Source organism: Equus caballus, chromosome 6, assembly GCF_041296265.1.
Source record: "Equus caballus isolate H_3958 breed thoroughbred chromosome 6, TB-T2T, whole genome shotgun sequence".
In the NCBI taxonomy this organism is placed as follows: Eukaryota; Metazoa; Chordata; class Mammalia; order Perissodactyla; family Equidae; genus Equus; species Equus caballus.
The window spans coordinates 95,097,409-95,120,336 of NC_091689.1; the positions used below are offsets into that span (position 1 = coordinate 95,097,409).

Here is a 22,928-nt window from a genome sequence, read left to right on the forward strand (position 1 = left end):
TGTGACATAGAGATCAGGACCTAAAAAACCAGACAGAACGGAGATATGGACTCTTGGCATAACCAATTCAGGTATCACGTCTCCTAAAGAACCAAGAAAAAAACCCACTGCTTTTAAAATATGGTAATACTAGAATTCTTTCAGTTTTGCACTTCTCCAAAAATCAGTGATTTAATTGTCCAAATTTGCTATGAAGCTTCCCAGTGATTGTTATAATTATTATAATAATAATTTATTGAGAAGTTACTTAATTTTTCTAGGTCTTAGTTTCCGCCATAAACGTACAGACTAGTCAGAAAGTAACTGCTAAACAGTGGACATAGGAAGGTGTAGATGAGAAACGGGCTGAAAAGTAAAGCCAGCCTCAGGTGGACTCCAAGCCAACAGGGTAACGGGAAATCAGTAAATCAGTCCTTCTCATTTTGTCACAGATGTCAGGGGCATTTATTTGACTTTCTCTTGTTTTATGAGACTTGATGCATTTCAAATATAGGAACAGATGGAAAACTAATAGTGAAGTCTCTGCAGATGCAAGGGGCAAGGCGTCAGGGAGCCCGGTGCCTCTCCATGGAGAAGCCAGGCAGCCTGCCGCGGCGAGTCAGTTTTATTGAGCTCAACTGAGACCCCACTGGAAGGCAGAACTGGAGGGGGCTGTGCTGCCCACGTCAAGGACAGCTCCCACCTCCTCCTTTCGGCTTCCTCCACCCTGACAAGGATAGCTGTCTCTCCTGGTCCAGCTCTTTGCTTCTGCTCCACATGAGAAACAATTATATTCTTGTCCCAAGGGAAAGGCTCCCCATTAAGGCGAGCAGCAAAGAGCCAGCAGACAAAGCAGAGTCATTACTATTTCCTCTCTGCTCAGGCCTTTTGGATTAGTACCTCAGTCACCACACATAACACCACGCTACCCAACTATCTGGTAGCCTCATTCTGAGTATGAAATGCCTCTCTCCCTCCATCCATCCGTCTATTCCTTCCTCCCTCCCTCCATCCTGCCCTCCATCTCTCCCTACCTCCATCCCACCATCCTTCCATTGAATATTTATTGATAATTTGCTAAATGTTAGGCATTTTGCTATCGAGCAAATAACCAAGACAGACTTAGTTCCTGTCCTCAAGGAATTAATATTCTTGTAAGAAATACAGGTCCTAGGCAATTAAAAATTATAAAAAATACGATTAGTGATGATTATCAAAACAAAGGGTAGGGATTCTAGTCTGAGGCTGAGAGGGAATAATTGCTTGGAAAATATTTGCATCTGGTTCATTATGTCTTGGAAAAGCCAGCCATATTGCCTTGGGTAAGTCACTACCCCTCTCTGGGCATTAATTTCTCAACTGCAAAATGAGAATTGAGCTAAACGGTTTTAAAAGTACCATATTTCATTGGCTTCAAGACACCATCACTTTTAAGGCACACTGTTATTTTATTTACCACTAAGAAATCCTGCCAATGAAATTACAGTATAATGCTTTCTTATCACTAAGTTTTTTAATTTCAGTCTTACAAAAGAACTCAAAGTGCATACACGAAAAGGAAAATGTGAGTTAAATAAATTGGTTAAGGTACGCTACAACTTCTTCACATTTACTTTCTGAACCAGTGTCCTTGATGTCCATATTTTCCATATGATATTGGCCTCTGGACATTAAGAACACTGGCGATGCAGATGTCTTAGAGAGTGCTCTGCTATTTCTCTTGGACTTTCTTCCAAGCTGCTGAGATCCATTTGGTAAGTTTTGATGCTTGTATTTCCTTGATCTTACCAGAAAGTGTCAACACAACATTTTACAAAATGCTGCATGTTCCTTTATCAAATGGTCCTTAAACGATTTACTGTCTGAAATTTTAAGGGGTTGCATTTATCCAATCATATCACCATGAATTACAACCAAGTAAGAGGACGCACAGGCAATGATGATGACATGACAACCACTGAAGGTTCAAGGACAACAGTAAGATGCATCCCGGTTTCACAGCTGTTCAAATAGGGGGAGGGAGCTTCTTCAAATAAATAGGATAGTATGCTCCTCCAAGCTCCACTTTCAACTGAAGTTCTTAAGGTACCCGTGGAAGGAGGAGGCCAAGCAGGCAAAGTTCTGAATCCCTTGTCCTAACTTCAGCTCCTCATGTCTGTTTTCTCTTTTGTTCCTCCATTTAAGATTTTGTTTCCAAAGGGGTTTCTACTTCAAAGCAACAGGTGTGAATGCCCATCAAATGGCAGCTGTGGCCAATCCCAGCTCTGGCGTTCTGTAAGGCTGGAATAATAACACACAGGAGAAGCTAATGACTCAAGTTTTCAGGACCTTCACTGCCACAAGCCTTGGTAGGGTCCCAACAATGTTCACATGGTATTTTAAAATTTTCAAAAACATACTTTTGTGTACTTCTCCTTAGAGAGCTGCCTTCCGTCAAACTGTGCAAGCTTCAGGCGCCACAAAACCTCCATGTTCCTTGGATAATACCGTTTACGTCTGTACAGCGCTTACAGAGTCGCCCAGTAGAGTCACATACATTTTCTTATGTGATTCTTACAGAAATCCAGGATCTTAAAGATGAAAACACTGAAGCTTTTCAAGGTCAGGTGACTTGCCTAAGGACACCACATCAGGCAAATCATTTTGCTAGAACTTAAAACCAGGTGCTCTAACTCTAAATTCAATCTTATTTCCACTACGTCACTTTGGTAACATAGGTGGTCTTGGCTTGAAAAGCTGCCAAAGTAATTCATTTAAAAAAAAGTTCCAAAATCTAATAAAAAGTTCTAAGACTATTTTCTTTTTCTTCTTGAATGTAAGTATGCAACATTAAAATAAATCGTGGTTCAAGAGGATTGTGAAAGTCACTTTCACACAACGGGTAAAAGAATATTTACTGATTTGCATTGAGGTAGTGACCTGACAAACCCTCATTTGGAAGGCCACAGCAGTTCCAGAAAATAACAACTTTGTGTTGAAATTCCTGAGAAATATGCCGTGCTGGATATCTAAAGAAAAGGCTTACTCTTTTTTGTTGTTTTTTTCAAATCTTTCTTTAACTCAGTGATATACACACATACAGGAACATATTTTTCTCATATCTGAAATCTGGATATACATTTCCTGAAAAAACATTACTACTATCTCTCTTTTTCCATCACATATTTTCCTTTAACAGATTCATCATGTGGTCTGAATAGACCATCCACCAGGTATGGTGGATTATCAGGTATGAACCGAGCAGAGGACAGCTCCTTTTAAAAAGCATCATGCCCTCCCAATGCCTTTAAAATTCGTTAAGAATATCTCCCCAAGCCCAGGAGAGCACTGTGGTAATTGCTTCTCTTACCCAGGTGAACAAGGACACGTCTGTCAACTGAAGAAGTGCAGAAGCAATTAACACCTCAACACTCTCCTGGGAAATTGCTTCAATTAAAGAAATAATAAGGATGCTTCCTGGTTATTGCATCTCTAATATTTAGTTACTAGCGTGGCTGAAGAGCGCCTCAGTGATTCCCACCCACCCTCCTCAGACAGCAGGGCCCAGAGCTGGGGTGTGCCTGACTCAGGGTGTATTTGGGTGTTTGCAGGTGGGGCCACATGGTTCTTTAGTCACATTCTGCAGAGGCTGAATACAGAAACAGGTTTGGTATATGCACTAACGAAACCAACATGCAAGGGTATGTATGTCGTAAATCAATAATGTCTCAGGCATAAAAAACACAGTTCTGGATTCTGTGTGCCACACGGGAACTGCCTTAACTGTCCTCTTCCAAGGCCAGACTCTTAAACAGAAACTTTATGTTTACCACACTTCTATACAAATACTGGAGGCAGGTGATTCAGCGCGGGGTGAATCAGCAGGTAAACACCTTGTTTGTCAGCAGCAAGATCTAGAGAGAGCCCAGAAGTCCAATTCATCATCTCTCCTTCTTCCAGCAGACGCCATAACATTACATGACCTCCACTGAGCTCAGTCTAGGTACACAAACCTGGTGAGGGTTTTGAGAAACACAGAAGCTGGGCCTCTGCACGTCTTAGTAAAGGTAAAATGGATTTCTTTCCTTCCTCCCCATCCCCACTCCCAAAGCTTGGCCGTTGTAAGAAGGACCAAAGTTTCTCTTAGAATTCTCAGAGAAAATCATACACGATGTTCCAGGTCTAATTTTGACACAGGTGAAGTCAGGTAAAAATGAAAAGATAGCATGCAAGAGGAAGAGAAGCAATGAACCCATAAAGATGCTGGAGGAGACTTTGAAGGGGGAGCGGAGTTCGTTGACCTCACCTGGTGACTGAATCACAGATGATCTTAAACGTCCTCTGGTTCAAAGCCTACCTCCATTTGGTTTTCTTTGCTACGTGCCTACAGTCACCATCCAGTGCCTGTCTGAACATCCCCAACGTAGGAAACTAACCTTGTCAGAAAGCTACCTATGTCTCCTTCAGATAGCTTCAATGAATAATAACTACATTTATTAAGCACCTTATATGTACTAGGCCTGACTTGTATTCTGTGGCAGATAGACTTGAGGGTGGTCCTTCATGATTCTTGACTCCTGATCATGAGCCCTGGCTCTGTCCTCTTTTCCTGAGTGTGGGTGTGACCTGTGACTTGCATCTAGCCAGTAGAACGTGGGAGAGGTGCCGGGATATATGTGATTACTTGTACGTGATTATGCACATGAGACTGTAGTGCCCATCTTGCTGGAGACTTTCCCGCCCTTGTGGGCTCTGAGGAAGCAGGCAGCCACAATGGAGCTGAATGTGCCCTCTTGCTGTGACAACCAGCAAGAAACTGAAGCCCTGAAATGAATTCTGCCACCACCCTGAAGGATCTTGGGAGCAAATCCTTCCCAACTCAAGTCTCAGATGAGACTGCAGCCCTGGCTGACACCTTGATTGCAGTTTTGTGAGACCCCAAAAGGAGGACCAGACAAGCTGTGCCTGGATTACTGACCCACAGAAACTGTGAAATAACAAACGTGTGTGTTGTTAAGATGCTAAGTTTGTGGTAATATTGTTACACAGAAATAGATAACTAATATAGATGCTCTATATGCATTTATTCATTTGGTCCTTATTAAGCTCTCATTTCATCAATGGGGAAACTAATACATGAAGCATGAAACTTAAGCAACAAGCCAGAGTCCACACAGCAGTAGGTGGCAGGATTGGAATTCAAACAAGGCAGGCTAACCCCAGAGCCTGTGTTTCTAGCCAGGACGGTAAGTTGCCTTTCTGTACTTCTTAGAAAGTTCTACCTTGAGTTGCTTCCAAATCTGATTTCCCATAACTTACCCTTATAGCATGGGTTAAAAATCCAAAGGCAGGTACCAATTCAATACACTAAATGAATGAAGCAGACTGTGTGTAACCTGATCAGTAGGGTGTAGACATGAACTAGAGTGAAGGGCAAGAGGTGCTGCCTCATGGTATTCGCTGGCCAAACAGATGCACCTGTAGGCTGCCCCCAGCCAACAGGAGGATGTGGGTTGGTGACTTCTGACAGGAGTTCTAGTTACGCCTGTGAGATCATGGAGAACATTGACCCCTTGTCCATATGACTTAAAATACTGGAGGCCAGTGATCATATTTGTTTCAGATCTCCTATTTCCTCCTACTTATATGAATGGCAAGATCTTGGCATTTTCTTCTTCTCTCTTGCAGATGGTCTTCTTGACACGTGCATAAATATTGATTATTGAATAAATATTGATTGTTGGCTCTGTGTGGTATCAGCGGGCAGAGATGCATCCTCCTCTTTTTCTCTGTCTGCAGGGTTGGGTCTAGCACGCCCAGCAAGATTTGGTTCTGCCAGGTAGTCCAACCCACTAATATTCCTTCTTGCCATTATAGTATTTAAAAACATACCCAGGTATTACACAAATACATTTTAATATAAGATTTAAATGATCAAGATGTATAGGGAGCAAAGCCTGAGGGCACCCTTCACACTGTCCTTCTACTTCTCTTCTCATCTCAGAGGAAACCACGGCCGAAGTTTGTGCCCAACCTTCTACTCTCTTTTCAGACACTAACGTTTAACCTAAATCGGATTAGATAACACAACAACTTGCTGTTTTCAACATAACAATATGTCTTGGAGATCTTTTCATGACGTGGCCTATAGGTCTACTTCATACTTTTTTTAAACAGTTTTGTAGTTTTTCTTAGAATTGCCACACTCTAAATTTTTTGACCATTCCTCATTTGATAGATTCTTTTGGTTGCTTCCAATATTTCACTAACAAGCAATTCTTCAATCATCATCTCTGTACACACCAATTTGCTGGCACATTTTATTCCCAGTCCTGCCCATTTGCATGGCCAACTACCTGTCCACTCATGGCTGACTGAAGGGATGCTCAGGTCTCACTTTCCAACAGTGAGGCACCGGAGTTGGGAGAGGCTTCCTATCCCCAGAGCCACCCTCCTCCACAGCCAGTGATGCTCTACCTCAGGGACAGTGAGAGAGGATGACAGTGGTCGTGGGGGCTACTTACATTGTTTTCAAAGCATTTCTTTACCAGATTAGGATGACTCTCAAAAATTACCACATCTTATAAGTAGGCAAGTATGGTTACATCTTTGTGCACAAATGTGAGGATCAGTGTAGGATATATTCCCAGAAATGTTGGGAAAAGTGCTTATATTTTTAAACATTTTGATTGATGCTACCAATGTGTCTTCTAAAAAATTTATATTCCTACCAACAATATACGTTTCTATTTTCCTGTATGCTTGATAGCACTTAATATAATCAGCATTTTAAATATTTGCCATTTCATTTTTTGCAAATACTTTCTTCCCTTTATTCCTTGTGCCTGGGGAGCAGAAGAGGAGCTTTTGCCATCATAATTACTACCACCTTCTTCTGGCCTCCTAGGAAGAATAGATCTTGGATATGCTTTATTAGAATATGGACAACTTTGTCATGCAAGAACTTAGCTAACAGGATGTGTTAAGAACAACTAGAAGAATTTTTCCAAGTTCTTTAGGCCAGAACAAGAAGAACATGGGGATTGGGGAACTGCTGGCAGAAGGTGGCATAGAGTTACTTATAGCATGGTGCAATGCCGAGCTACTCAATGCCAATGATGCATCTCCAGTGGCTGGTAAGGAGAATAATCTTAAACTAGAAAGGATAGAATTTAAGATTCAAGGAAGAGGAAATTTATGCCAAAGGTAGGAGGTAAAGTGATATTAAAAGAATTCTTTAGCTGTTTAATATATATTTGAGTTTCTAGAGTCAGATAAACGACCTCCTAGGGAATTAAAAGAATGTGCAGATGTGATAACGAAACAATGATAAAAATGAAAGATACACCAAGAGGCTGGGGACAAGTGAGCATTTCAATTTCTACAAGGACGGGTTGTGGAAATCCTAGATCTCTGAGACTGATGGCATGTCCTGGTGAAAGTTTAGAAAGGATTATCACACCACTGAAGAATAAGGCATGCAAACCAACATTATATATAAAGACAATATAACGTGAATGTATATTTGAGTATTTCAGTGGGCTTTGAGAAAGATCTCTTATGATAACCTGTGGACAGAAAGAGGACTGGGAACTGAAAGTCTGTGGCTTTGAAGCTCACGGAGGAAGAACCCAAAACCTGCCCACCAGTGTTCAAGAGAAGAGTCACGGTTTCCGGAGGGATGAGGCAGAGCTCTGTCCTTGGTCCTTAAAGTTCTTAACACTCCTTAGAGGCTTACCAAATTTGTCGCTAATTCCCTGCTAAGAAGACTGGTAAATATATGGGACGAGCAGTAATGGAGCCTATTTCTACACGTTGGAAAGATGAGCTGAACCATTTGAGAGCTGAGCACACAGCTGAAAGACGAGGGGCTTTGGATTAAGGTAATTCTAAACTCAAATACCAGCTTTGTTGTTGATAAACTTGGGCAAGTTACTTAAGCCTCCTTGAGCCTTAATTTCTCCCTCCACAAAATTGGGATAATGAACAATCTATTTTGAGTAAACAAGACTGGTACATGATAGACACCCAACAATCATTAATACCCTGCCTTCTCTCCTATTTCTAAATCTTACTGGCTGAATATGATAGAAATAAATGTGCAGAGAACTGAATGCAGGGTACAGTGTTGCCCAGCGTTATATGGAGTGCTCTGCTCAAAGGAGGAAGCCTAGCTCTTAAGAGTGACTCATGAGAACAAGACCTATTGACTACAGGTTCAATAGAAACACACATCATTATTTCAATTAAAAATACAATCTAATCTGCATTAATCAAGTAGAACATCCAGATCAGGGAAGGTAATGGTTTTCTTGTACTCTGTTCTCTTCAGCGGGAGGAAGGGTTCAGTTTTGGCTGCCACATGCTAATGAGCAGTGACACACTGGAGAGAGACTCCCAGGGTGTGGGAAACATGTCACAGAGGCAAGGTTGAAGGAGGGAACATGCTTTACCTGGTCAAACGATAACGATGACTCAGGGAAGAGATGACAAATACATTAAAGTACTGGAAAGACTTACTTTGGGGGAAGTTCAGAAGAATTAGGAGAGCCAATAGGTAGAGAAGTAGAAGGTGGGAAATTTCAGCCCATCGGCATAAAGAACACTTCCTAACAGGCAGAGATATAAAAAGGTGGGGGCTACCTTGTAAGATAGTAAGTTTCCTGTCTCTAAAAATATTGAAGCAGAAGAAGTTAGATGTGGGCTTTCCTACAGGGAAAGTGGAAAAGAGAAGGAAAGCTGTGCACGCATGCGTGTGAGTGTGCGTGGAAGGTGCAGGCGTCTGTTAGCGAAGGAGCAGTAGGAAGACTGAGTTGTACTCCATCACTCCATCTCATTGTTCTGTGAGGGTTGATGCCTAATGGTGATGAGATCCTAAGGGAGGTGATGGAAGGAGAGTCTTTAACACAGCAAACAAGGACTGCACCCAGTTATGGGCTCTGCCGGGCAAAACTTTGTGGGGGAATTTTGAACAAAAAATATTTTCTTGAATTTAAGGGACTGTAACCTTAAATTTTAAGCACAGAACCCAGGAGAATAATTGCAGAGCAACTTCAAACAGGATGAGCTAAACTGCCAAAAGCTTCAACAAAAGCACATAGCATCCTACGTGTTGACAGAAAGAAATGATGATGGAAGGGAGAGGTTGTAGGAGACCTCCCAGGGGAGATGGAATACGATACATGGGGATGATGAGGAGCATCAGCCATAGAAAGGAATGTTCATTTTATCCCTTTCTAATTTGAAGAGGTAGGGTCTGCAAGAGTGAAGAGGGTCCTATCTCATTAGGAATCTACAAGCCTGCAGGGTAACCCTTGGACACTGCCCTTTGCAATCCACTCTCCCAGCCTTGAAATGACATCTCCTCTTCCCTCTCCAAGCCTATAACATCCCCTCCCCCTCCTTGCTCTCTGCGATGACCTCACCTCTTCACTAAGAAGACAGCGCCATGGGAAGGGGACTCACTTATCTTCTCAGCAGGACATCTCCCACTGTCCTGCCTCTGCGCCTTGGCCCCCCTCTGCCTGCCCTCCTGCATGCTGGCTGCCCCCACGCCCAGCCTCCTCAAAGACTTTGCTCTTGCTTTGATCCCCTCTCCCTCCTGCACGAATTTCTCCCACTCCACCAGATCAGCCACATCAGCACACACACTTGCTGTACCCCCTCCCATATTTTAAAAACAGTCCCCCTAGACCACATGTCCCCCTAGCTACTGTCCCGTTTCTCTGCTCTCTTGATAGTTTTTTTGAAACTTTGAAAGAGTTGTCTACATTCTCTGCCTCTGTTGACTTAAGTCCTATTCTCACCTCAACTCACCCAAATCAGGCTTTTGCTCCCACCATTTCACTGAAAACGTAAAAACTCTCTTCTTATAGCATCTTACGGCCAATTCTCAGTCCTCATCTTGCTCATCTTATCATCACTATTGACCAGTTTGTTTCCCCCTCCTTAGTGTCTTGTCGTTCTTAACTCGGATTCCAGGGCCCCGCATTCCCCTCCCACCGCCTCTGTTTCTTCATGTCTTCTGCTGAAACTTCCTTCACTGCTGACCTCTGAAGGTCAGCATGCCCTGGGACCCCAGGTCAATCTATCAGCACTACCTAGATGCTGTCACTCTCCCCAAGGGGGTAAACACAAACAGATAGCTCGCAAGTTTCTGTCTCCACTGACCCCCCTCCGAGTTCCCTCCTCCGCCTTCCACTGATCTGTTTCTTCCCGAGCAGCTGTCTGTCTTAGAAATGGCATCACTATTTATCCAGTTAAGAGCAAAAGCCATGGACTCATCCCAGACTCCTCTTTTCTCTCACATCCCGCATCTACTTTGTCAGCAGGTTCTTTGGGCTCTTTCTTCAAAATCTGACTATTTTTCACGACCTCCACCTCCATCATCCTCGTCCAAGTCACCGTCATGTCTTGCCTGAAATATTGCATGCCAAGTGATCTCCCTGTTTCCCTTATTGTCCTCTTAAAGTCTATTTTCCGCATGGAAGCTAGAGAGAGTTTTAAAAACGACATCAGTACCTCAACTGTTCAAGCCCTGCAACAGCCTCCTGCCACACTCTGAATAAAACCCCAACTCTTACCTTGGCTGCAAGCTCACCAGAACCTCCCTTTGTCTCTCTCACCGTGCTCAGCCTTGCTTCTCCCTTTCTGGCCATGCGGGCCTTCTTTCACTTTCTTTAACAAGCCAAGCTTGTTCTGACCTCAGGGCCTTTGCATTTGCTGTTCTCCTGGCCTAGAATCCTCCTCCTCTACACCATGACGTGGTTCACTCCTCATTTTAGGCTCACTCCCTTGTTACTGCCTCACAGATGCCTCCTTGACTTTCCTTTCAAACACAGAGCCCATGTCTTTCTGCTCCCACCACTCTCTACTCCTTACACTATAGCTCATTTCACCTTATTATACTTAGTAGAGCCTGACCGCTTGGGAGGCAGTCAATGTTTGTTGACTGTCTGTCTCCCCCACTAGCATACCAACTCCAGGACAGAGGCTTGTAGGCTATTCCTAGCATCTGGAACAGTATCAGGTACATAGTAGGTCCTCAAGAAGTTGTTGAATAATTAAACGTTGAATGACTGTCAGTTTAGGGGAGAACTCAAAATCAAAAAGTGAGAGAAGATCATTTGAGTTATAATGGAATTAGGGATCCAGTAAAGGGTCAGCTGGAGAAAAAAAGGCCAGGCGGTGAAGTGTGCAAGGGTGGAAGGCAGGGAATCCAGGTGTGAGCAGTTTACATTCAACGCAGCCAGCAGGAAAAGCCCCACAGGCTCCATCTGACTCCTGAAGAGGAAAAGGGATCTGCCAGGTGCTAGAGAGTATTTCCCCCACATTTTGGAGCAAAAATCTTTATAACAGTTTAACATCTAGCTTAGTAATAAGTATTAGAAATGTGTAAGAATGTTTAATTTTAAAAGAACTTAAAATATCTACGTATATTGAGCACAATGCCTGGAGTCAGTGTACTCACAGACTCTGATGATGAGAGCTATCTATGAACTGATATCAGAAACCTCCGTGCAGCTTAAATGTGCCGCCACAGAACAAGGGACTCATTTCATTGATTCAGTGTTATCTTAAAGCTTTGCATTATTCCAAGGTTTGAAGAAGGAAACACAGGGGCCAGCCTGGTGGCGCAGCAGTTAAGTGTGCACATTCTGCTTTGGTGGCCTGGGGTTGCCGGTTCAGATCGCGGGTGCAGACATGGCACCACTTATCAAGCCATGCTGTGGTAGGCGTCCCACATATAAAGTAGAGGAAGATGGGCACGGATGTTAGCTCAGGGCCAGTCTTCCTCAGCAAGAAGAGGAGGATTGGCAGCAGATGTTAGCTCAGGGCTAATCTTCCTCAAAAAAAAAAAAAAAAAAAAGAAACATAAAGTATATAGTTACAGTGTTACCAGTTTAAGAACAGGCATTTAAAAGCCTGCTTGGCCAATTTTAATGTTTTTCCTTGAATGAGAAGCTCTGAAGATCATGAATATACAGAATAAATGATAGCATGGCCTGAGCACACTTGGTCTTCCTCCTCGGTCCCTCCTAGGCCTCAGTCACTCAGAGAAATGACAGGAAGGCCCCATGCCCGCTCCTTGCTCTGAGCCCCTCTAGTCGAGGGCGCCAGTGATGACTGAGACGGATTCTGTGGACTCAGGTGGACGAGGCCACCCACACTCAGGGCCTCCTGCTCACCTTACATTTTAACTGTAGGGGAGGGAGAATGAGTCCTCTGCTCTCCTAGGTCCTTCTGTCTGGTCTAAGAATTAAACTGACATGAGACAGACTAACAGGAGAAAATCAAAGGTTTAATAAGATGTACACATGGGAGAAACCCAAGAAAACGAGTAACTCGCCAAAACGGCTGAAGCCCTCACCTTAAATACCACCCTCAGCTAAAGACCCAAGAAGATGTTGGGGGTGGGGAGAGTCAGGGACTTCAAAGGGAGGGAAGGCAATTGACAGGTAGGTAACAAGGAGCTGGCATTTGGAAAACAAGTGTTTGGCCACACAGAAACAGAAGAACACAGAGGGGAACCCCACAAACAGGTTTTTCTAGGTTCCTCCCTGTCCACCACCCAGTTCATGTGATGCTCAGGTGATAGCTCACTTCCTGAGACAGGTTTTTTTTTTAACCTGAATTCTTTTAGGCAATTAAGGGGAAGGTAACAAGAAAAACTTCTGAGTCTTCTTTCTTAAAAATTTTGTTGTTAGTGCCATCGAGTTGATTCCGACTCCTAGTGACCCTGTGGACAGCAGAGCAGAGTCCTGTGTCTGCTCTTGTGTCATCCTCTCATCTGCTGGCGTTATATCGGATGATGCTCGTCTGCTACTCACAGGGTTTTCACGATCAATTTTTTCATAAGTGTGTGGCCAGGTCCTTCTTCCTAGTCTGTCTCAGTCTGGAAGCTCTGCTGAAACCTGTCCACCATGGGTGACCCTGCTGGTATTTGAAATCCCAGTGGTACAGCTTTCAGCATCACAGCAACATGCAGTCACTACAATATGACAAGATGGCTGGTGTGGTTCCCTGATTAGGACATGAACCTGAGCCGTGGGAGTGAGAGTGTGAATCTTAACCACTAGACCATCAGGATTGACTTTCTTAAAAATAATCAGCCTAAAATAATCCTCATGTTAAAGAGACACATTTTCAGTGGCAAAGTTTGTTCCGCTTAAGCACACTCTATGAAGTTCTAACAATGACTAAATTGCCTAAGGATGCATGTCTTAGAACACATCCCTGTCGTTAAGCAACACATGACTGAATTACAAAAATATAATGAGCATGTCAAATCCCAGATGATAAAGCTTAGGATAAAGCTAAGTGAAAAAGTGAATCAACTCAAATTTATTTCAAATCATATTAATTATAGAAGAGGTGGAACACAGATGTACAACAAACACTATGAAGATAACATGTGAGTGACTGAAATTTGCAAAGCTATTCTAAGTCACATAAGCCCAATGGATAAGAGACGAGTATGCATGCTGCAATGAAAGAGCTTTATGCACCCCTATGTTCATTGCAGCATTATTCACAATGGCCAAGATGTGGAAGCAACCCAAGTGCCCTTTAATGGAAGATGTAGTGTGTGTGTATATATATATATATATATGATATATACACAATGGAATAGTACTCAGCCATAAAAAGGACAGAATTGTGCCATTTGTGACAATATGGATGGACCTTGAGGGTATTATGCCAAGTGAAATAAGCCAGACAGAGAAAGGCAAACACCACCTGATTTCACTCATATGTGGAAGATAAACAAACGCAGAGATAAAGAGAACAGATTAGTGGTTACCAGAAGGGAAGAGGGTGGGGGGAGGGCACGAGGGGTAAAGGGGCACATATGTATGGCGACGGATAAAAACTAGACTATTGGCGGTGAGCACAATGCAGTCTATACAGAAACGGACACATAATACATGTACACCTGAAATTACACAATGCTATAACCATTATAACCCCAATAAAATAACTGAAATAAAAGAGGGGTACTAAAGAGCCAAGTACTCTATTCTACAGTAACCCATGTAGGATGGGTCTTCACTCTCTCCACTGCCAATTAATCAATACAACTTCCACCAAGCCTAATTCTCTAAAGCCACGTAATTTGAAAGCCCTGGACCGAAGGTCTCCCTAACCTGGAGAGTGGGAGAATTGATCTTTCTTCAGTGCACAGTTGTAGGGGAAGACTCTCCTCGTAGTTCTTGTGCGCGTCTCCTCGAGCCTCCTTGTAAAATGCTCTTCAGACGCCAGGAGGCTCCCTCCGATGACTGTGTGGCCCGGAGCACGACACTGACCAAATGCCACCACTCCTGTTACACAGTGGGGCTCGGGAAATACTGAGGGACGGTACTAATTCACTACCAAGAATTTCCCCTAAAGTGCACGCCGGAAGAATTATTATTTAGAAATGATTTGCTGCATATGGACCACTTTATTACATTTCACCCATGTCTCCTAAGGCATGAGAGAAGTTCAAACATCATAGGCTGTCATTTCTCCGAATCGCTAAGGAGAGCCGCAGCACTGAGCACACAAATCAAGCAGCTCGCTTTGCCCAGTGCTATTGGAGGAGAGCTCGGTATGTACAACCAGCCACACAGCAGAGTGCATCAGTTCTCTGGGGGAAATCCAGAATGCGTACCTGCCATAATAAGTAATAAGTTCTGCTTTGCATCACTCTATTTATAGACTCCAGCTATTTTCGCATATTTTTTAGTCTTTTTCTATAGCAGAACACCAGAATGAATCATTCTCATCTTGTCAATTTTATTGTTAAATTGTATTCAAACTTTCTCCTCAGGTGTTATAGGATTGCATGGACATTTTCTGCTCAAACAGAAACAGAAGAGCCTGGGTGGGGGGAGACCTTTAAAATTCTCTAGCTTCTAGCTGATCAATATTCCATTCATTATTTTTGGGTGGTGGACAATTTCCTTAAAAATGTCATATTTGGTGCAGCCTCAAGGCCAACGTGAACAGTCGCTACACAGCGTGAGAGTCAGAAAATACATAGCAAACAGAGACTGTGTTGGTTTGCACAGTGATTTTGTAGGAAAGTATACCAGCTACAAAGTAATAGACTCTGCACAGAGAAAACCCCACGGTGGGTCTCCGCCTGCCAGGCAGGCACAAGGACTGGCTGAATACCTCCCACCTGCTAAGCACTGTTCTATGCACTGAGATACAAAAGTAACAAGATATATAAAGCACCTGTCCTCAGGGAGCTTACATTCTAGTGAGGGAATGAAAAAGAAAAACATAATAAATACACCAGTTAATTTCAGATAGTGATAAGTTCTCTGGAAAAAACAAACGGGGCTGCAGGAAAAATCTCAGACATACTTGCATTGCTACTGAGGGTCTTGACTTTACTATCTTAGAAATGTCTCTCCACAGAAGTGACAGAGTCTTGCTAAGTTCTTAAATGTTCACTACATTTTACACATGTAAATGTCATTGTTTTGGGTTCTCACTATGCACTGTGGGGGCTCTAATGGGGCACTCCCTGGACCATGGTCCCATTGCACACACCTTGGCCCATGGGAGGCTTTTGAGGACGCAGGGACAGCCCCACTGGGCAGCAGGGGTGCTCATCCCTTGTGTTTTCCCACGCGGCTCACACCCTCCCTAACAGCAGAGTTTGACTCAGAATCTTTGGGCAGCATTGGCAGCACCATTCTTTTTAAAAAATTTTTAATTCTGAAATAATATGAGAAATATGGAAATTATATGGGTTGCAGGAACACTATAAAGCACTCCTTCATATGCTTCATCCACACACAGACATCTATTTTTTCCATAAGAGGACACTGCAAATATAATGGCCTTTACCTTTTCTTCCCCCATCTTTACAGGGGTGTAGCTGACATCACTAAGACCACATGACGTGAACAGTGGGGTGACTGCAGGTGCGTGCACACTGGGCAGCACTGTTCTTTGGGTGACACTGCGCACCTGTTTGACTCAGCTGACTTTGGCTTCCCATCTGTGAGATTCGCCCATTCCTTGGAGGGGTTCAACGGGGGAACCAGACAGAAGAAGCAGACCCAGGCCTGAAAATCTGAGTAAATGCCCTTCACATACCTGGACACTATGATAGCCATAAAATCCTAGTGCAAATATCACACTATGTATCTGCTGTAATAATGAAAATTTAGATCAAAGAAGCATCAAATTGTAGGCGAACAGAACAGGAAAATGCTGAACAGAGGGAAGAACCTCGAAAATTCCTGTCCTTTCTCCCTTAATTCGAGGTGGCCGGCTTCTTGGTGGTGCCCAGGGTGCTGTACTATTTTCCAGACATGGACTTTGCAAGAGGCGTTGCCTGTTCCTGAGTGTATTCTAAGCAGCCTGAGTGTTTACATCTTGGGCTGATGGACTTTCAGACTCTCAGCTCCATAGTTTTACTCCCCCCGCAAATACCCGAACATGGGAAGCAACAAAGACTGATAACAACTTCATTCCATTATGACCAAGTTGATAAGTGTCTTTTCTTATATTCCGGAGGAAAAAAAATATCCCACACAAGCTTTTGTGGTCTCATTCTGGCTACAGAGTTAAGATAATTTTCTTGGGGCACCAAAGTTTGGAAATGCCAATAGATGTAAGCGCTTGACATCTTCCTGCATTTGCGAATTGTCCAGAATTCTTTGTCAAGACTAGCATAAGCAAAGAAAGCCATGCTACCTGGAAAGAGGAGGCAGGCCAAATAACTAACACACTGACTCTGGGCCTTGAGGTCTACACAGTGACCTGTCTTTTCCCTTCACTAACTTTAGACAGACATGATTAAATGCCTCATCTCTAAGAGGGCAAAGCCACAATATTGAAAAATCTGTCAAACCCAAGGTCTGTACAGATTTCCTCCAACAATTGGGACAAACCTTTCCAATGGTCAAACTTCAATTTACCAGTAATCTGTCAAATAAAGGAGAATCAGATCACGAGATTCTTTTTTGTTTTTTTTTTTTACAAAATATCTTTATACTTGGACTTCATCTTTTCTTTGAAAAAAAAAGGGGCAGAAATTAGATTGAAAACACACCTCCTTAATATTTTTTAAAAGAATGTTTCCACTAATCTAAATTTAAACTTGAGTGTCATTTTTTTCTATCATCATCATTAAAAACTCTACAAAATCTTATGAAAGACTAGAAAATCTTTCTGTTTTTACATTTTATGCCATAAGAGACATGATTAAACTGACAAGTTTCCAAATAACATGAATAATGTATTTCCCCTTTATCCAAAGCAAATGCATTTTGCTCATAAGAGATGTTTTAATCCAGTCCCTTTTTTTGAGACGAGAAAAGGAGGGATGAAAGGATTTACAGTTAGAATTGGCATTTAATAAAAGACACATATTTGACTCCTGATTATAAAATAATTGCTGTAGTAATTTTGAGTTTAGACAGCAGTAGTGGATTTTGATATGAATGAAGAGAAAATTATATTTTTGTTAACATTCAAGGTAACCTCTTTGGGACAGAATTATTAAAAGTTATTCTTCATTATGCCATGGCAACAGAGGAGCCCAGGTTAAGAAATCTTATCTCTGTATGTGTCTAAATACTTACTCCAGGAAGCACCAGATCTGCATCTGTAGAATATGTTTCAAAGAACAGCCTAAGCGTTCATAAAACTTGATAGAGAAGGTTAAAATGCCTTCTGATCCTCTCCACTCGTCCTCCACTACACCCCACCCCTTCCAGCAGAGAACGTGCTCATACGAATGGTCAAATTCAGTCACCACCACTGGATCATTGGGAGTGGAGCTTGTGGGGAGTGGGGGGAAAGCCATGGCCCCTCTAAGGTTTCAGCTTCCTAGGATTTGCTTACTCCCCAGTAATGGGGGCAGCACAATGGCCCTGTGGCTGCATCTGCCCTGAGATGCGCCTCTGCACAGAGAAGGTCCAGGGGCTCGCAGATGAGCCAAGCTCTCCTTAGGCCTTCCTTCAGTTCCGCGGTGCACTTTTCTCTAGACACATCTTTCCTTGCTACCAGGGTGGTAATGATGCCTTCGAGGGAAGCAAGTTTGGGAGGCAAGCACAAGAGACAGGAGCAAAAGGCTGTAAACTTGCACTTTGCTCTTAGAGCTCCATGTGGTCCAACCTACTTCGCCAGGAGAACACTTGGGGACTTTTCAGCAGAGGCTCCAGCAAACAACAAGGAGTGTGCACGTTCGTGGCCTTTTCCTCTGTGCGTCTCTCTCTCATGGGCTTAGCAGGTGTAAAGGTAGACAGGTAGGTGACTGGTCAAGACTTCTGGAAGCTGGGTTAGATCTGTCTTTGATTTAGTGACTTCTTGGCCAAAGATCAGCAGAGACTCCCTTCTTTTTGCCAGAACGAGAATTAATAGGTACTTTTAGGTAAAAAAGTAAAGTAAAGCTTCAGAACTCTAAGGGTCAACAATCAGTCAGGAAGCAGTTTCCAAGAAGTTCCTTAATTTTCTCCTTAAGATAATAGTAAGAAATACCCAGCTATTAACCACTTAGGTTTCTGAGCCCTCTGGTTGGTGAAGTCTTTTTCCTTGCACTGTCCTAAATAACTAAGAAGACTTTGAACACCCCTGCCCCGTCTGACCACCACCTATGAGAGATGAACACAAAGGTGTTTGTCCACATTCAACCCCAGGAAAATGACCTAGGAAGCCTAAAAAAAAGGTTCAAGATTCCAGTGACTTCTAACTTGACATGAGGAGGAACAGAGAGAAATTCTATAACGAAGAATCACTTGTGTGTCATGAACTAAGGATCATGGTTAACAACTTCTGTGTACCTAACATGTAACTTAAAAAACTAGTTAATGACTTTAAGGAAAAGTGTAGCCCTCACATGTGTTATAATTTAGTATGTGACACTAGAGAACCAGGAACACTCGATAATGGTCAGTGCTGTCATTTGGTACCACGTGAAGCGGCAAGGACGTCGGAAGTCTCCTCCCTCTGCCCACCAGAGGAGAACTGAGCACCAGCTAAGGTAGAGAAGCCAAGAAGGGACTGATGTATAACTGGCATTCTGGAACTTCAAACTCCAGGTGCCTCTTTATTGCTGATAAGGAAAAAGCAGAGAACATAGCCTGTAGCCGACTACAGTAGTTTTCCTAAATGTGACCAGCACTAAGAATGATGTTTTATAGGATGGAATGGAAGAAATCTTGGCACTGGGTGATACCATCTCATTACAGAATTCAAATTACTTTAGAATCTTCAAAGCATGCAAACAAGGATGTATAATATGTTCACAATATGCCTCTTTATAAGCCATGTATTTCATAATGAATCTAAGCCTTCAGAATAAGAACAAACATAACCACATGTAGTTCTTACAAAAATAAATAACAATCATGAAAAGGGTTGCTCAGAAACTGGACTCATCTTGCTCTTTATTCAAATGGAAAACTCCCCTTTTCACTGACAGATTTGCCAAACCATATATTTAAGGTTGGAAACACTGCCTCGTTTCTCTTGAACTGCTTAAACTACTCTACTCTAAAATCCTGTAGCTAAGGTTTAGCTGTACTCAGTTTACTTGTATAAAATACATATAAAGACATTGTTTTTCATAAACGTTTAAATGTATTAAGGCTTTTAACCCTTCTGCTAACCACAGTTGCTCCCATAAGAGGTTTTTCCATGAATTACCTAGTTCAAAGTCTGAATAATACTTTGAATTTCCTTTCTCTTTTAATTTTAGACCTTTTATGTCATTCTCAAATTCAAAGCTTCAAAAAGTTTTGGGGTAAAGACATTTTAAGATATTTATCCGACATGTTCTGTTGGCAAAACATGTATCACTTATTATATTACAAGAATCCTAATCACGGCTTCCTAAGGAAACAAAGCCCCGGAATTTTGTACGAGTTGTCCAATGGAAGTAAATCCATATGCAAAGAGATAAGAAGAAAGAAGTAATTTGTTATTCAGCATCTATATGATCTGCTCCAGCAATTCTGAGCCCCTTTGTTCCGGCGGGTATGCCTCAGTAAAGAAGTAGATGCCGCTGTGAAAGTCAGCCCCTGGACACAGAGGGGAAAGTCAGTAAATGAGTGAGAGCTGATAGAAATGCAAGTCATTTCACAAAGGATTTGCACACAAGATGAATTCTCACAAGCTGACAAGCTTTTCCAAAGTCTAGCTTTTTGAGTATTGTTTGAACAAGTTTTGTAGAACCCCGTCTACACCCTATGAAATAGCATTTGATTTTAATTACCAAGTTGGAATTATTTAGGATCACCAAATAACGGTTCAAAAGTAAAACAGCTGAAAAACCCAGCAGTCCGGTCTAACCTGGGATGCTCTGTCTCCTCACAGCCAACGCTCCATCAGGCGGCTTTGTCTGGCTGGCGGATTTAGTGTAGGGACTCTCATCTGCAAAGGTACAATGAAGGGTTTGGTTAATTTCCATCCAGTTTCTCACGCAGTGAAGATTTTTCAGTGGATTGCAATCCTTCTTCCAGAGAGAGGTGATAGGGTGTGGAACAGTAGAGAGAGTCAGGAGACCTGCCTCCTAACCTTGCTTTAGCTGGAGGTCAAGTCATTTAAAATGCTCTGAGCGTCAGTTTCCTCTCCTATAGAAGAGGGGTATACTTTCTCATCCACCTCTTAGGATTGTCAGGATCAACCTATAGTGCACATGAAGGCGTAAAATGGTAAGAAGTATGCAAATATAGTCTACAAATTATTTGCCTGTCACTTACATTCACTGATAAATAAGTATCAGTGAATATCAGTAACAGGAAAACAAAGAAGGAATAAAATGGCTCAATGGGCACTAAGAATAATCAGGTAGAAGAACAAAGGAAATGAAAAGAAATGTTATATTTCAGATAAGCAGATAGAGCATTAGTATTGCAGGGGAATAAAGACACACAGAATTAGTGGGTTCCTCTTGAAAGTGTGAACTGGCATCCAGCACAAAATGGAGGGACAGGGACATTCAGAGCAAGACAAGAGAAGTTAGGTGGAGAACAGGGAAGGAATGATGGTTTGGCAAAAGAAGTCACATATTGCAACGAGCTGATCTGCCCTCTTTTAGAAAGAGATGAAAATAACCTGCAGAATCATAGAAGAGTAACCGAAAAGACAGAAGAACTAAAGCTTGTACATCTGAGAGTTAGGCAAGAAGCTGCGTGAGCAAAACACTAGCTGATGAGCTCATAGAGGTGAAGGATCCATCAAATTCTAAGTAAAGTGATTTTTTTTTTAAATCTAGAAAACAAATTAATCTGGCTTGGAATATAACAGTAATACTCTAGGATGGGAAATATTAGTGTTATAAAATAGAAAGGAAGAATTCTTCCTAGTTTGCATGGGGCATTTGTATAAAGTGAAAGAGATGTCTGAGTGGCCTTAAACATTTTCAAGAATAGGATGTATATGGCCCAAGTAGACATAATGGAACATATTTATCCAGTATATCTAGTCATGCTACATGACCCAAAGGTTACTGCAGGCCGCATTATAAGGTTTGTTTGTTGTTGTTGTAATAGGAAATCACTAAAGGATTAAAAAGAACCATATTGTTCATGGCAAACTATTCAATATAACAAGGATTTAATTCAGCAACAAGGCTTTGTCATCTGAAAACATTAGTTTTCCCAACTAAGTGGTTTTTGTTTCAAAATTGAGGAACTCAACTCCTCTCCAAGATGTACTTTTGGGTTGAAATGATTCACAATTTCTTCATAAAACTAACAAGATCTCTATCAGCAATGACAAAAAGGAAATATTAACACTGCTGTAAGTTGCAATTAACTTAAAAAATGCAAGTCACACTGTTTCATGTTTATATTCCATTTGTCACACAATTTTTTATATTCTTCCAACCATGAAGACAAACGAGCAACTTTCAGATACCAATCCAATCGGGAGCATCGTCTTTGCTTATGAAGCAGTCTCCTAGCTCTTGGACTCTTTCTCTTTGCAAGTGCAACTCTGAGCAAAGTCACAAACCACAAAACAGAAGGGAAGCATTCCACACGACAAGGCTCCACTTGCCCCTCCACTCCCACCTGAGCACCTGAGTGGTTTTCTCAATGTGGATTTAATAACCAAGCACTATGCTTTATATAGCACCCATTAAAACACACTTACCACATGTTAAATCTGGATTCTTTGTAAAACCCATTTACAAATATATTTCCTTTTATTATCCAAGACTTTGAAAGTGTGTATTTACGAGTACAGAGCACGGAGCCAGGAGACATAGATCATAACAACCAGTGTTGGGGACAGCATCTTGGAAGCATACCAGCTTGCCTCAGTTTTTAATTTGTCAAGAGTCCAGCCAATTAAAGTCTTGGGTTGAATCCAGTGTGGGGTTTCTTAAAGGCCAGTAAGAGATTTGCCCAGAAGACTCTGGCTTTTTTTGCACTTGATACTCTATTTTAAGGGGTCATTTCTTCAGAAATTTACCCAGTTTGCATTACAGAAGTAGTCAACCCTGGTGAAATTGTTTTCTCATTTATATTTGAAAACAATTTCCTTGATGTAGAGCTGAGAAAGTCTAGTTATGCATATCCTTAAAAGGTTGAACTGAATTATAGATGGCCACTTGGCCAGCCTCTACATATCCATGCCCTCGCCCCACCCTCACTCCCAGTATTAAGGGTGTCCTTACTAAGCACAGGCGAAAGTAAACAATTATCTAGAAACCAAAAGTTGTATTGGCTAAAAGACAGACTGAAATAAGTTCAATATTATCTAAGAAATAGTTTGCCAAAGTCAACCAAGGTGAAAGCAGTAATTCCTAACAGAAGTGAGGCAGAATCTTGGCAACGTTTTTCATGAGAGTAAAGGAGAGCACAGTACCAGAGCAGCATGGCACCATTTAACACTTGTTTTTAAAGAAACTTTTCCTAAGAATATTTCTTTATTTTAAACCTCTAAGAGGAATCATGGGCCTCTTATAAAAAGCTACCCATCACAGAATGGACATCAACTCTCTTAATACGATTTAC

At 42.1% G+C, this 22,928-nt stretch overlaps 1 protein-coding gene across 33 annotated transcripts in view; it reads right to left on the minus strand.

Annotated features, from left to right (window-relative positions):
* The window catches only part of GRIP1 (glutamate receptor interacting protein 1), a 598,510-nt gene that overhangs the window by 137,312 nt on the left and 438,270 nt on the right, over positions 1-22,928 (minus strand). For 22 of the 33 annotated variants that reach the window (XM_070271868.1, XM_070271867.1, XM_023644098.2 and 19 more), the window contains one exon: positions 20,257-20,337. The exons of the other annotated variants lie outside the window; for them this stretch is intronic. In XM_070271868.1, coding sequence (XP_070127969.1) covers positions 20,257-20,337 — 81 coding nt within the window. The remainder of the gene's footprint in view (positions 1-20,256; positions 20,338-22,928) is intronic. 33 annotated transcript variants of the gene reach the window in all.